A 16,190-nucleotide genomic window follows, 5' to 3' on the forward strand; every position below is an offset into this window, starting at 1 on the left:
AAGAAAAGAGGATCAGCAGAGTACCACAATTTTTATTAACATCAGGTGTCAATGGAGTCAAAAGACTCATCGCGGGAGCTCCACACTCTCTCATGTAAAAAGATCATCAGACCATAAATCCATTTACAGTCTCCATCTTTCACCACACTTTCAGGCAATGCATTCCACTCATTCAATGCAAAGAACTTCTCCTCACTCGCATGCTCACATCCTTCTTATACAGCTTCCTGGGATTGGCCTCTTGTTCTACCCATGTCTTCTCTACTCTATGAAAAATCTCCTTAACATTAATCTGTTAATACCCTTTCACCAATTTATACATCTTAATCATATCCCTTCTCCTTCTGTTCACAGAGCTCTGTAAGTTGTATTTCCTCAATCTCTCCTTATATCCAATATTCCACAAACCTGACAGTGAACCTTCAATGGCTACATTGTTCTATGCTTTGATCACTGCTGTTTAACTTATATATTGATAATATTTGGGGTGGTAGGGAAGGGAACATTCAGTTATATGCTGATGATGCAAAGTAAGGTCAGGTGATATGGCATAATAAGCAACACAGAATGCTCGCAAGTAGACTTGAAGAGACTGATTCTGTGAATAAACCGTTGAGTATCAGCTTAATGCTGCTAGTGTAAGGTTATGCATTGTGGGCTAAAGACATTTCAGACAATATTATAATTGGAATTTGTTTGCTGGTGGTTAATGAAGCTGGAAAAATTCTAGTAGGCAGTGAGTTAGAGACCGCATTACTAATATGGTTAAGTGATCACTTCAGATGACTGCACTGAAGAGAACACTGAAGTATTGGAATAAGAACATTATGGTTCCATTTTACAGACTTTGATAAGACCATATCTGTTCTACTGTGTTCATATATGGTTGCCTAGGTTCCATGGATGAGGAAAAAATTCAAAATATTCATCACTGGTAACCAATATCATATATGGTCTGTGAAATTTTATATACAATAAAGGAATGTTGTCTTCTTTCAAAGTTTGAGAAATGGTGGAAGAGTAGGTATAATAGAAGCATACAAGTGGGTAAGGGGATTACAGTATAGATTCAAGGAAAATTTTCCAGCTCATGGCAGGGATGGGAGGGAAGAACTCTCTGGAAACTGATTAAAGGTGTAGTTAGGAAGCATATGAAGTCCAGTTCTTCTAATTGTGTGGAAATGAATGGAAGCTGCCATTGGACATTGAGTTGCATCTTTGGTAAATGTTTTCAAGGAGAGGCATGATGGGTATTTAAAGCATTCTGTGATCCATAAGAGGTCCTCCTTTGAGTCCATGACTCCTCATTAGTGAACATATAATAATGACAATAATAATATTGCCAGCTTGGTTGGCCAAGTGGTAAGCGTATCTGCTCTCGAGCCAAAAGGCTGCAGGTTTGAATCCTGCCTTGAGCATGGATGTTTGCAATTGTCTGTGAAAATACTAGTGGTGGTGGTGGTGGGTGGTAGGTGGCATTGGTGTAGTTGCGGTTCATTGGTGAATTGAGTGGTTGAGTTGGTGCCCTCCCTCGATGAGTCTTTGGACTCCCTGGAGGTGTCAGGCAATAATATAATATTGTTTCTATTGCTAAGTAAACAGTATCTCAGTTTTCCCATTAATGTAAAGAAGGAATAAATCACTTAACCATGTATGACAAGTATTTATTTCTCTCATTCTTTTCATTATTCATTATATCAAATGTCAAAATTTGTAAAAATCACAAATTTAAAGAAGGTTTTAAATTTTTTGCAATTTTAAGCTTGGCAACATGAATTTCTCATTTTGCTAAGTTTTTATTGCTGATTTTCCCTAATTAAAACATGAGTTCTAAGAAGAGTTCACAACAATAAACAAAATCACAAATGGCTATTAATGACAAACCACATTTTTAAAATTAAATTTTATATTTTTTATATATAGGAATACCTTGATTATCTCGGTTATTGTTGCCACGAAAAATACTACCGCAATAATCGAATCTGCGATAATTGGGATAAATAATGCGTGTAAAATGGGTGATCAATGTCAAGGATTTTTCAAATCTATTAATTAAATTTTATATATCAAGTAAAAAAGAAATGTGTTAAACGTGTTAAGTAAAAAATGAAGGTTCATTTAGAAAAACAAGATTATTCTTTAATCTTTATTTATATATAAGAAGTACATACAGTACATACAATTATTCTTTCTTTGATAAAAATTGGTGTAGAGTTGTCTGGTGGAATTTTTTCTTTCTTTTTTCTTCGTATAAAACTTGGTAGCAACGGATGGAATTTTCAATTTCTTGATGAACTTTCAGTGATCGCTCAAGATTAGGATCGCCATTCAAGATTTTTTCTTTAAAATTTTCAGCAATTCTAAACATTTCGTCCATTTCTTTGAGGGTAAATTCCTTCAGTGCCAAGTCAATTTGTTCGTCATTATCATCGATTTGAGCATCGTAAGCACGTTCTCTCTCAAGGTTAATTAGATCTTCATCATCTAGCTCCTTATCATGTGACTGAAGCAGGTCCTGAACATCATCAATTTCTTTTAGTTCTAGATCAAAGCCCTAGAGTTTGCAGCGTGATCTAAAATATGGCGAACAGTTGATTCGTTTAGACCGTACTCTCTTGCAATTTTGGCTTTGGTTATGCCTGCTTCATACTTATCATATGCAACTTATCTTCTAAGCTGATCACTCTATGTTTCTTCTTGATAGCTGTAGACTTGAAATCATCCTTGTTTCTTTTAGCATTCATTGTAGGGGTAAATAACAAGAGAAATAAATATCCACATGTACTTCAGGCAAGGGCGGATAGTTACTGGTAAGTGGTGAGAAGGCGCCGTTGGATAAAACCGAAGCGCTACAAGAGAGCGATACCTGGAGAGAGTGGCGACTCGAACTGGTTGCATATGTAGTGGGCTACATCTCGCTGCCGCGATAATTCGAATTTGGAGCGCAATAAGTAGAATTTTGGTATCAAATTATAAACCGCGATAAATTGAGATATCGCAATAATCGAAGCTGCGATAATCGAGGTATTCCTGTATATTTGATAGAAACAAAAAAAAAAATAGGATATAGTGTTTACTATTCATTACCTACTTGACAAGTTTTTATTGCTGATTTTCCCTAATTAAAACATGATTTCTAGCAACAATAAACAAATGCCCATTAATGACAAACCACATTATAAAAATGAAATTTTATATTTTTTATGTGTTTGATAGATACAAAAAAAAAAGTAGGTTATAATGCCTTGTCTGTTTAGTATTCATTACCTACTTGAAGTTTGTTTCTTTGTCTCTCTGTAACACCTAATATATCTCTGTTTGTAATCATTTACTATAAACAGTACGTGTGTTGAGGCTTAAGTGCTGTGAAGAATTCATGTTAGAGGTTTAATGGAATATTAACAGCACTGAGAAAGGATTAAAACTAATTTTAATATTTCATCTCCGTCACAGAGACATCTTCGGGGATTACAAAAACTTTTTGTAACAACACACACACAAATACAATACAGAGTGAAACTAAAGTCTTATCTAGGTGGTGCGCCTCTATGGGCATTTGCAGGTGGCCTGGGATGTAAAGAGGAATCTCTGATAATTAAAGTTTCCCAAATTTTGGGGAGTTTAATGCAACCGTATTTGTTTAAATCAGGTTGATTCCTGAGTGCAGATGCAGATTCAAAGAATAGTCTTTCTTTTTTGAATTTACTATGGTAGTTTTTTTCCAGGAGATCCTATGGGAAGTATCCAAACATGGTCTGCAAGGCCAGATTGACCATAATCTATTTGCAGATGTAAGGACCTCTAACATGAACTATAAACAGTGCATTATGATAATAGGATTGTACTTTCCATTTCATTGACCACTCTTTAAAGTAGTCAAAGTTTTGTTAATAAAATTGTCTGTGTGTTTGAGAGAAACTTTAAAAATTATCTCACATTACTGCTAATTTCTAGATTCAGAATGCTTCCAGTAGGCCAGAAAGAATATTTATTGATTCAAGGCAGTTAAAGATATGTGCAACATGTTTTGATCTGGCATTGGCTCTTCTGAGGGTCTTAGAAATGGTAGTTCATCTCTCTCCAGAACTTTTTACAGACTGGAGCAGACCATCAGCAGAAATCTTTTTGACTAGACTCTGTCAGGTATGTAATTTGTATTTTAATATATACAATAGGAAATAACATAGGATGGGGTTAATAATTCTTCAACTATCCAGCTCATTCTGGTTTGGTTGAGAGATTTATTTTTTGTTTTTAAAGTATACAAGTAAAAAAAAAACATTCCTAGCATCTATTCATAGTTTCATTGGACATCATCAAATGCCATGTGATCACTCTACTCCTCGGTGATGTGCCACGTTGAGTCCTCATCAGGTGGTCCTATTGTATGCTTCACTTCTCTGAAGATAAGTCACTCCAGACACACCATCTATCCATCTCATTGAGGGTCTTTCACTTCTTCTTCTTCCAGGAACTTTACTTTCTATTTTTACTTATAAAAACAGAAGGTAAAGTCTATTCTAGTTTAGTCTCAGCTACATTCTTGACATGAGCTAGTAGGCACATGCTGTATGACTCATTCTTATGATTCATGTTGTGAATGTGGTTACCAGTCTATTTTCCTGATAATGTCCATATCACATTGGATGAAATATATTGGAGCATTTTGAATAAAATTCTATATTCTTTTACATGTGTAAGCTGTAAAAGTTTTTATAAATTTATCTAGTACACATGCTTCACTTAAATTATTTATTTACATTCTATTACTAAGTCTTCCTTCCATTCTTTCAATATGTCCAAAGTGTTTCAGCTGTCTTCTGTCAATACCCTTAGTATTGACAGAAGAGTAGTTGAAAATATTTTTTCACTTGATTATATTATAAATTAAAAATATGGTACAAAAGATTATTCTTATGGTATAAAAGATGCCCTAGACATTTCTGCAGTGTCTCCAGATCTTCATGACAAAGCTATTTGATCTGTTTTTTGGAACCAGTAGGAAGCAACCATACCCCAATATTAACTAACCTGAACCCAAAAATGACCAAACCCACCCAAAAAAGAAAATATCATTGGAACTTCCAAAAGGCAAATTGGGAGAAATGTATGAAGTAAACAAAATGCTGAAAGATCATGCATTCTTATCTCATCGAGGGTCTTTCACTTCTTCTTCCAGGAACTTTACTTTCTATTTTTATTTATAAAAACAGAAGGTAAACTTTGTCTAGGTTATCATATCATGATGACCTAGACAAAGACTACATAACTTGGAAGAATACTATTCTAAATGCAACAAAGAAAAGTATCCCAAAGGGCTACAGGAGAAAATTTATTTCAGACTACACAAAAGTATACCAGGAACTTGCCAGTAAAATAACTAAAAGTACAACAAGACAAATGCTGAAATTAAACAAAAATATAATATATTACAAAGAACTAAGTGGCAAGAATTTTGCCACAACTTAAATCCAAATACTTCAGATACCAAACTTTATAAACTGACTGCTAATTTACAAAGCGAATTACCAAAGGCAAGGGAGACTAACATGTTAAAAGACATGGATGGAAATATCAAAATTGAAGACAGAGAGATCACAAATACCTTGGCCTCTCATTTTCAAAATATAAGCAGACTAGAGATGAATACTAGCAAAGACCATCAAAAAAAAAGCTGCAAATTCCCCAAAATATAAAAACAAATTATTCTGGGATCTATTTGCAGTCTCTTAATAGAGAGATGCTTTGGAAAGACTAGATATAAATAAATCATGTGGACCAGATAACATACAAGGAATTATGATCAAGCATCTCCCTCCCCCTAGCTAGATTGGCTATGTCACATAAAGCTCTAAAAGACTGAAAGACAGCCACAATTATACCAGTTTTGAAGCCTAACAAACCCCAAGACCAACCAGGAAGTTATCGACTAATTTCCCTGACTTCAATTCCAGGCAAATTGATGGAAAAAATGATACTCCAAAATTTGAACCACTATCTAAACAAAAATAATATACTACCATATTTTCAGGCTGCCTTTAGAAAAAATCACTCAACAACTGATCAACTTTTCTACTTAACCCAGTCAATTCAACATAACTTCCAGATCAAACCTACCAAATCCACCATTGGAACTTTCATAGATTTTAGCAGTGCCTTTGACAAGGTATGGAAGGCAAAACTCTTTACCAAACTTTGTCATATTGTAACAGAAAGGAAAGTTCTAAACTGGGTTTATGACTTTCTAAGAAATAGAACAATTCAAGTTAGAATAAATAATACCTTTTCCAAGAAAGTGAAAATAAGACGGGGGACTCCCTCAAGGCAGCATTTTGAGCCCACTCCTTTTTTCCATCTACTTAAACGACTTAGACAAAAGTATAAAGAAACAAGATAGCTATGTTTGCTGATGATTTGGTCCTATTCTCAGCTCACAACAATTTAGAAACAGCAGAAGGTCACTTAAACAAAGCCATTGAAAGTTTATCTACGTACTGTGAAAATCAAAAAAATCAAAATTAAGCCTACTAAATCAGAAATTTGTGTATTTACCATTAATAACCACCTCAGAAAGGAGGTGGAGACCAAAGATTAAGCTAAACAATGAACTAATTACATTTATTGAAAACTCCAAATACCTTGGAGTTACTCTGAATCCATCACTAAGCTTCAATAAACATATCAACACTGTTGCAGTCAGAGCAAAAAGAAGACTAAAATTATCATGAAAAGTATCTATGGTAGAAAGTGGGGAGCCAATGCTAAAACCTTAAAAGACACATACTCCTCTATTATCATCATCAAATTCCTGCCATGTACCCTCAAGGGGGGGGGGGTACAGGATATAATAGTACTAAATGAAAAATTTACATCATTATTAACTCCTCCAAATCAGTCTGTTACTTGTCAAGACTCCAACATTATCAGAACTTATATTTCTATCGTCTAAGGCACTTTGTACAGTATCAATCCACCTATATCTTGGTCTTCCTCTGGGTCGTTTTGCTGCCAACCTGGCAGAGAACACTTGTTTTGCTAATCTTTCCTCGCCCATTCTGTTTAAGTGACCATACCACCTGAGATTAGCTCTGGTAGCGCATTCCTGGATGCTGACAATGTCAAGTTCTTTCCTAATATCCTCGTTTTTAATATGATATTGTCATTGATGCCATCTGTTCACGACTGTAATTTTTCTCATGACTCTCTAGTCTTTGGTCAAATGTTGTACTTCTAACCCAGGTCTCAGATCCATAAGTTAAAATTAGTTTTTACATTGTCTTGTATACAGCTAATTTAGAGTTCCGACTAATTTCTCTCTTATTCCATATGAATTTATTCAATTGACTTCATACCATACCAGCTTTGTTGATTCTGTTGTCTATTTCCATATTTAATTTACCATCTTCACTAAAAATCGTGCCCAAGTAGGTGAAATGCTTTAATTGTTCCACAGGAGAACCTGTGGAACAAGTAAAATGTCAACTTCAGTGAAAATCTTTGAAAATGTCAACTGTGTTGACATTTTCAAAGATTCTGCCTATTTTTATTGTCTTTGTCTTTTTATTGCTGACCTTCATACCATATCTATTACAACATTATTCAATTTAGTCAGGGAATCTTGCGGACTTGTAGCGGATTTATTTAGAAGTATAACATCATCCGCATAAAGCAAAGAGCTGACATTAACATCTCCAATTTTGATATCATGTTGAATACCACTTTCCTTCATAATGTCATCCATATAGATAATGAATAACAGAGGGGATAATGAACATCCTTGTCTCACACCAGATTTAACATTAAGCCATCTTCCTGTACTTCCTTCAATTCTAACTGATGATTTACAACTCAAATAAAGATTAAGTATTGCTTGATATAATGCCCCATTGACACCATATAACTGTAGCGTATTGAATAGCTTCTCTCTTGGCACCTTGTCATCTGCCTTTTCCAGATCTACAAAACTTAAATACAGATCTTTGTTCTTCTCAAGCAACAATTCTTCTCAACCGTTTCTCAAGTATAGTATACTTGCATAAATCTTGCCAGGAACACTCAGTAGGGAAATACCTTTGTAATTCTCATATTCAGTTTTATTTCCCTTTTTATATATGGGTACTATGAGAGCTCTACTCCAATCATCAGGAATTCTCCCTCTGTCCAGGCTTTCTGAACTATGCAGTGCAGCCATTGTAAGACATTTATACCACCATGCTTCAGCATTTCTGGTCGAACATCATCTACTCCGGTTGCCTTTCCACATTTCAAGCCTTTGATGGCTTTTTATACTTCAGGTATCGATATGTATGCCTGTTGAGTGTTTTTTACCACTGTGCTATCACTGCTTGTTTCATTTAGCAATTTTTCGAATTAATTACTCCATACTTCAAGGATATCTTTTTCTCCCATTTTCATGTCACCTTTATCATCTCTAACTCCTTTTACAGCACTCTTTCCTCCATTTCTAAGCTTCTTCAACAACCTCCAGAATATCTTACCACCTTCTTGATATTTATTTTCTATGTTCTTGCCAAAGTTCTCCCATGATGTTTGTTTAGCTACTTTTACACAGTGTTTAGCTTTCTTACATTTGTCTCTGTATTCTCTAAGAACACAAGCTGACTTATTTGCCAGGAACTTTTGATATGCTTTCTTCTTTTCCTTAACTGCCTCTTTAATTTCCTGTGTCCACCATGGAGTTCTGATTTTTCTATCCTTGCAAACAACCTCACCACATGTCTCTCTGGCTGAATCAATCGGTAATTTCTTCAAGGCTTGCCACTGAATCTCCATGGTTTGGTTCCTGTTCTCAAATTCTTTCATTTTTTCTTCAATAATCTTTGTGTATTTTACTCTACAGTTCACATCTGAGAGCTGCTCAACTTTTATTCGCTTTAAAACCTTTTTACATGTTATTCTTTTCAATATGAAATCCAATTTTATCCTGCTCAAGACTAAATAGTAATCACTTCCAATTTCAAATCCTCTGTACACGCTGGTATCCTGCACCATGGAGAAAACATCACTATCAACAATAACATAGTCAATGAGACTTTTCTTATTCCTTGCTTCTTCTCTCCATGTGAATTTGTGCACATTTTTATGTTGGAACATGGTGTTAGTAATAACCAGTCCATGTCCTGAGCAGAAATCCAACAGGCATTTGCCATTATTATTAGCTTTGCTCTTTTCTCCAAATTTCCCCAAAATATTTTTGTATGTCTGACAATCATTTCCTACTCTGCTATTTAGATCCCCAACAAAGACCAACTTTTCCTTTTTCATTGTGTCAGTTGCTTTCTCTAGAGCATCAAAAAATTCTTCCACTTCTACCTTAGTAGAACCTTCTGTGGAACCATAGGCACAAATAACTCTCATTGTCCAGTTCCCCATTCTCATATTTGCCCACATCACTCTACTTGAGACTTCCTGCCATTCAAGAAAATTAGCCTAGTATTTAGTGTTGAATACTATGGCTACTCCTTCTTTTCCTTGATTGTCATTGCCTGAATATAACATTTTGTATTTATTGCTGAAAACGATCTCACCATTTCTTTATTTTTTGTTTCAGTCACCCCTATTATGTCGATCTAGTACTTATCTAATTCCTCAGCTTGCTCCATTTCTTTGTCATTCAGGCCTCTTATGTTGATGGTACCGATCTTTAACTCTGGTGGTGTTGCGTTGGGGTGTGTTTTCAGATTTGTTCCATTAGCTGACTTTTTGCTGTTTGCTATGGTTCCCTGGCGAAAACAACAGGGGCCTTGTTTAACCAGGCGACACCCCAGCCAGCATGAAATTCTGTCATGTTGTACCATCATTTTGTATTTTGGTTTAAGCCAATAAGAATACAATTTGGTCGGCTAAATCCCAAATTGCTATCCCATCCTCGTTCATTCATTATTCAGGTAGATACCAAAGAGAAGTTGAGGATTGGACATTAGGTCAGAAGCCCTGTTCGGTTCTCTGCATTCCTTTGAAGGCGATGTAGAGGTCTCCTGTCAGTTATATAGCTTTGACCCTTAAGCACCCCTCCTCTATTATCCAACCCATAATGGAATATGATTCGTTCATCTAAGTGCAGACATCACAAACCAGTTTAGACAAGCTTATAAAAATTGAGAAAAATACAGTTAGAATCATATATGGACTAAAGAATAGAACTGCCGGAAAAATAGCAGAACTTGAATCCAACCTTGTTTAAAAATTAGGTGGCAAGAAAATCTTACTAAATTTGTACAAAAAAGACCTGAAAACTTTGCACATCATAGAACAAGTGAACTTTTTAAAAAGTGGCAACCAACAAACAAAATAAAGAAAAAATTGACAATGCATAAATTCATGGAAAATAAAATTCCCTTGGATTGTCCAAATAAAATAGCCAACTACCCAGCATCTCCTCCAAATCAAAACCGGAAAAATATAATTATTAATTTTGAAATAGGGAAACATGAGAAAAAAACCTAGAAAACCCTGAAATCTTGAGATCATCAGCTCTTTCAAAAATAATGAAATATGGGCCTGACTCAATAAAGATCTACAGAGATGGCTCCAAAAATCCAAATGGCAATTCTGGGAGTGGCATACTCATTTATGGCTCTCAAAATATAGAGCTAAAAACAACGAACAGTATAGGATGCATCTCATACCATGCAGAATTAATAGCCATTAACAGAGCACGGCAACATTTGGATAAACAAAACCCAAAGGAATTTATATTTTACACACTCTTTAGCAGCCTTTCAAGCTATTAAGAACTACTACACTAGCCATCAAGAAATACTTAGAGACATAGCAAAAACATAAACAAACTACATAAGGATTCCAAAATAATTTTCCAATGGATTCCATCCCTTGTGGGATTAAAGGGAAATGAAATTGCAGATGAAGTAGCAAAAATGGCTGCAACGTCAAGTGATACCACAGATTTTGATCTTTTTAAAACTACTCGAAAAAGAAAACATAAAGAGAATAATTCTCCAAGACATGACTCACCACTGGTATTCAGCAGAAAAACCAGTAGCTACCATCAACTCCAAGTTTAATCGCTGTGGCACTACCATGATCTCTCGCCTCAAGGCCAATCAGGTTTATCAATGGCAAAAAAATTCTTACCCATCTGCAAAATCTAACATCGAGGAAGCATCACCACTGCATTTACTAACTTGTATGAATATTTCTAAATGTGAACTTTATAACAACCCAGAAAAAGGTGCTGTATAAAATACACAAATTTGACCTCTATGACTGGTGTAATAATATCATGGAATAATAAAAAAAAAATAATTAATTAAAAATTCCAAGAAATATTCTTGTTTCTAATACAGAGTATTTTGACAAGGTGTGACACCTTTTGATTACTCCTGTATGGATTATATGTGACTTCTGCATTACTTCAACGTTGGTATCTTTTCTGGATCTGGCTCCCACTGATAGACCTGAATAATGGTTGAAACCTGATTATTTATACCTGTCTGTAAAGATGCATGCTTTTCATTATGGGATACTAAGGCAATTGATGTAAAGTCGTTATCCTCTGTATACAAGTAACCCAGTCATGAAGATACTTCATGTCCAAAAATTATTTGCTTACACTTGGATAAAGTATTAAACCAAGAATATAATTTCTTGTCATCTTTAATTTAAAAGAGTCTTAAAGTTCTACCAATCCTTTCTAGCATCAATCCATTTGCCTGCCTTTCAGTATATGAGATCCTCAATAGTTCCTTTTAATATATCACATCTCAAAAGCAGCTATTCTTTCACACTTTTTGTAGGTGAAAAAAAAACAGCTGGCATCCAGAATCCTCAACTGCATTCCTGTGCAAATTGACAAATTTCAGACTGTTGTTTTAGTCATTCCTAATCTTCTGATTCTTCTAAAACACAATTCTTCACATTAATGTCAGATGAATTTGTTGATTTCCTCAATTACTTCTCCATTAAGATACACTTATTTCTCAGGATCTTCTATGTCTATATTTTCATTAAGAACCCTAATATTTGCCTTGCTAGGATTGAGTTCAAGTACCCTATTCTTACCGATCTTATTAACTCTGTCAAGAATTCTACCTAGTTCTTTCATTACAAATGAGTACTGTATCATTTGCATACCTCAAATTGTGACCCATTTTCCCCCATCCTAATTCCTGTCTTATGCTCATCCAATTCTACATGCATGATGTCCTCAGCATAGATAATAAACAGGTGAGGAGAAAGAAGATATCCTTGCCTAACTGAAGCCAATCAGTTAATCTTGCAACGTACTGCAGCTTCATGTTCACTGTACAAGTTAGCTATCACCTTGATAATGTGTTGAGTCAGATCCATTATTTTCATTACCTCCCACAATTTCATGCTGAACACAGTCAAAAGCTTTGGAGTAGTCTCTGAAACACACTACCAAAGGGAGTCTAAACTCTTTATACTTCTTAATGATCTGTCAAGACAAAAGGCCTGATCTCTGATATCTTTGGTTTTCCAAAGTTGACAGAAAGATTCTTCAGGCATCTCTACCTTAACTTTGGCCTCAAACCTATTTAGAATTATCTTTAACAAAATATTGCTCGCTTGAAAGATTAAACTAATAGTTCTATAGTTTTTGCAATCCTTCATATCTCTGTTCTTGTGCACAGCTATCGGTACTGACTTCTTCCAGTCTCTAGACCATGATCCTGTCTCCCATATCCTTGTAATCAGTGTATGAAATACTTATCCCTCCATCCCCTGTGGCCTAAACTAACTCTGCTGGGATTCAGTCTGTCCCTGGGACCTTATTGTTATTAAACTCCTTAAGTGCTTTTTCAACCTCATACCTAAGTGAAGGTGATTCCAAATCAAAATTATCCTGGTAACAGGGCTCTTCCAAATTTTCTATATCCTCTCTGCTATACAGTTCCTCACAGTGTTCTTTTCATCTGTTTCTGATTTCCATTTCTTCTGTTTGTTCCATTTCTGTCTTTCATAACATTCAGTTTGGACTTAAACTCGTGTTGAAGGTCACAAACTAACTGAAACATCCTTTTATAATTGCATCTTCTCATCTGGAATTCTATCTCTCTTCATATTCCTTAGCATAGAATTTTCCTTGTCATTCCTGATGGCTTTCCTAACCCTATGATCTCATGTTGAATCTGAGATACATGGGTCTCTTGGTCTTCTGATTGGGCCTAGATACTTGTTGGCTGTATCCTATATTATAGCCTTGTCTCTTTCTCAGAGCATTTAGGGTGTGTTTTTCTTGCTAGTCTCCAAAAGAACATCCCACTGCTTTGATATTTCTTTTGAAACCCATTAGAGACTTCTCTGGCATCCAGTCTAGTGGGACATGCCTGACTTGGAAAGCTTTAGAGTCTCAGGTTTACTTTGACTCTTACACTGATAGTCTGTACCACAGTCTCCTCCAGAACAAGTATGTACATTAAAGATGCTTGTCTTCCATTGGAGTGTCAGGATGTAATCAGGAAGAGCTCCTGACTTATCTTTCCTCACTACCACAGCTATCCTTATGATACTTTGAATCACCTCCTGAATAAATAAACTAGCTCACCATCCTGTCTTCTCAAATGACCTTCATTATTCCATCTGGTCTCTGTAATTCACAGGATGTCAATCATATACTTCTCTGTTTCCTTACAGACAATATCAAGAGTATACCCATCTATAGCTCCAGTGCATTCCATGTGGTTATGTAAACTTTACCTCTAAGATTCCTCATTACAGTAAAACTGACTTATGTTGGACACCATAATATACTTCTCAGACAGGACTATCTATCCAAGCTTTAAATGTGGCTCTGATTATTCTGCATAACAGCTGATGCAGCATGATATTTATTATAAAACATAAGCATATTTCGATTTTGGAGCGAAGCCACTGCAATAAAAAGTGATACAGTTGCAGAAGCCCTTCCCACAAATGTGGTTTTGATCCCAATTCATCCCATGGCGACCAGATGGGTTGAGTCTTTGACATTCTGTATTATTGTGAAATAAAGTGTATTCACCGGAATTTTCAGCTGAAGTTAGTTCCGTGTATTTAAATAAAATATCAAAAAAATATTGTTTTTCAAGTTTGTTGTAGTTTCAAGTATGTTGCAGTGTTTGGTTGCCACCAGGGAGAGCAACAGCTTTGCAAGCATACTGTTTGTTGCACAAGCCAAATTCAGTTAAATCCATCCACTTTCTTGTTTCTAGGAAACTCCTCAGATTGGGAGAGAATAATAAAACTCTGAAGAAGATGGTTTGTTAACAGAACACAAAATCAGGAGACATCACTAAGATTGTTTTCTGCCATATTAGAAATCTTTAGGAATGTATCATGAAAATAAATTGTTTTTGCTGATGGCATTATTTTCTCTCAGCAAAGCAGGCCAGAAAATGTTAAGTGACCTTTACAAGGAATGCAGGATTATCTGTAAAGAAAAAAAAGATTTAAAGATTAGTTTAACTAAAACAAGAATTACAATAAATTCATATAAACGGAACTAAAATTAGCAGATAATACTATTGAAATTGTGAATTGCTATGTTTGTCCTGGACATCTTTAATAAAAAACAACTTTCTTGTTTCTAGGAAACTCCTCAGATTGGGGGAGAATAATAAAACTCTGGAGAAGATGGTTTGTTAGCAGAACACAAAATCAGCAGACATCACCGAGATTGTTTTCTGCCATATTAGAAATCTTTAGGAATGTATCATGAAAATAAATTGTTTTTGCTGATGGCATTATTTTCTCTCAGCAAAGCAGGTCAGAAAATGTTAAGTGACTTTTACAGGTAATGCAGGATTATCTGTAAAGAAAAAAAAAAAATTAAAGATTAGCTTAACTAAAACAAGAATTGCAATAAATTCATATAAACTGAACTAAAATTAGCAGATAATACTATTGAAATTGCAAATTGCTATGTTTGTCCTGGATAGTTAGCTTTAATAAAAAACAAGATGAAGAAAGGAAACAAAGTATTTTTGCTGCATAAGATCATATTGTCTGTTAGAAGATTTACTGGTATGTTTGAAAAGAAAGCTATTTAATATTCTTAAACATTAAATATTTACCTGGGGGAAAAAGTTTTTTTTTGACTGAGAGGACGAGGTCAGAGTCAGACATGTTCAGAGGTTTCACCAAAGAAAAGATAAGTTTTGATTATTTTTATTAGAGTTTTTGGTTCGTTGTTCAATATTTTAATCATGGCGGCAGCAGAAGCTTGGTTTCCTAATGACTTATCACCAAGTCTTCCCCCATTTAAGGATGACATTTTGCTCAGCATACAGCAGGATTTCATGGTATACAGTTCTTGTGGCATGTATGTATATCCCAATAGTTGGATATGTGGCAGGTGAGAGATCAGGAAGTGCATATACGTGGGAAATGTAGAAGATGAGAAGAGCTGTGTGATTTGAAAATTAGAATAATAGATCTCAGTACCGTTGCGTCAGAGGTAGGAGAATACCAACCCCGAGAGATGAGTAGTGTGATCGGAGGGTTGGATGACAAACAGACTGTAAATGAAAAAATAAAAGAGGGAAGTGTGGTAAGTTTTAATCATTGTGAAGTTTTCGAAGATGATGTTAATTGGAAGGATGAATGGTGAGCAAGAGTGGGTAGCTTATAGAGAGAGATAGATGTGTTGAAAGAGGAGGTGGAATATCTCAGGAATGAGTTGAGAAGCGTGAATGAAGAGATTAAGTGACTGGAAATAATGACTGCAAGGCGAATCTGAATGGGAAGATAGAAGAGGAGAGAATAGAACCAGTAGAGGAAAGGGAATGAGAAAAATGCAGAGTGCTGGAACCAGGGATGGAGAGAGGCCAGGACAACAGGAAAGTAGGGGAACAAAGAAAGAAAGTGTTATAGGAGACAGAGAGCGAAGGATATGCGTGAGCAAGAAAGGAACAGAGTGGCAAGAGATATGATGTTTGGAGACTTGATCTGTGATATGCAAGATAGAATGTCTGAGGAGTGTTTGCTTGGAGGAATGATAGAAAGTGTGGCTATGGCAATTAAGTGAGATGAAAGGGCAGATGAGATGATTGTGATGGTGGGAATTGAACAACTTTGAGAGGCAGTATGAATTGGGTGGCAATTGATCTGAGGTCCATGCTTGAGGTTGTATGGAAGAAGACTGAAAGAGGGGAAGATAGTGTCTGTGTTGCCCTATGATAATGCAGAGCTGTAGAGAAGAGCACAAA

At 35.5% G+C, this 16,190-nt stretch overlaps 1 protein-coding gene across 3 annotated transcripts in view; it reads left to right on the plus strand.

Annotated features, from left to right (window-relative positions):
* LOC150108890 (E3 ubiquitin-protein ligase RNF123-like) overlaps positions 1 to 16,190 on the plus strand; it is a 660,886-nt gene that overhangs the window by 588,414 nt on the left and 56,282 nt on the right. For all 3 annotated transcript variants that reach the window (XM_090410696.1, XM_090410708.1, XM_090410702.1), the window contains one exon: positions 3,955 to 4,143. In XM_090410696.1, the coding sequence (XP_090266822.1) occupies positions 3,955 to 4,143 (189 nt within the window). The remainder of the gene's footprint in view (positions 1 to 3,954; positions 4,144 to 16,190) is intronic.

The sequence above is a fragment of the Typopeltis vanoorti genome, chromosome 2 (genome assembly GCF_054136105.1).
Source record: "Typopeltis vanoorti isolate ZY-2024b chromosome 2, IOZ_Tvanoo_1.0, whole genome shotgun sequence".
Lineage (NCBI taxonomy): Eukaryota > Metazoa > Arthropoda > Arachnida > Uropygi > Thelyphonidae > Typopeltis > Typopeltis vanoorti.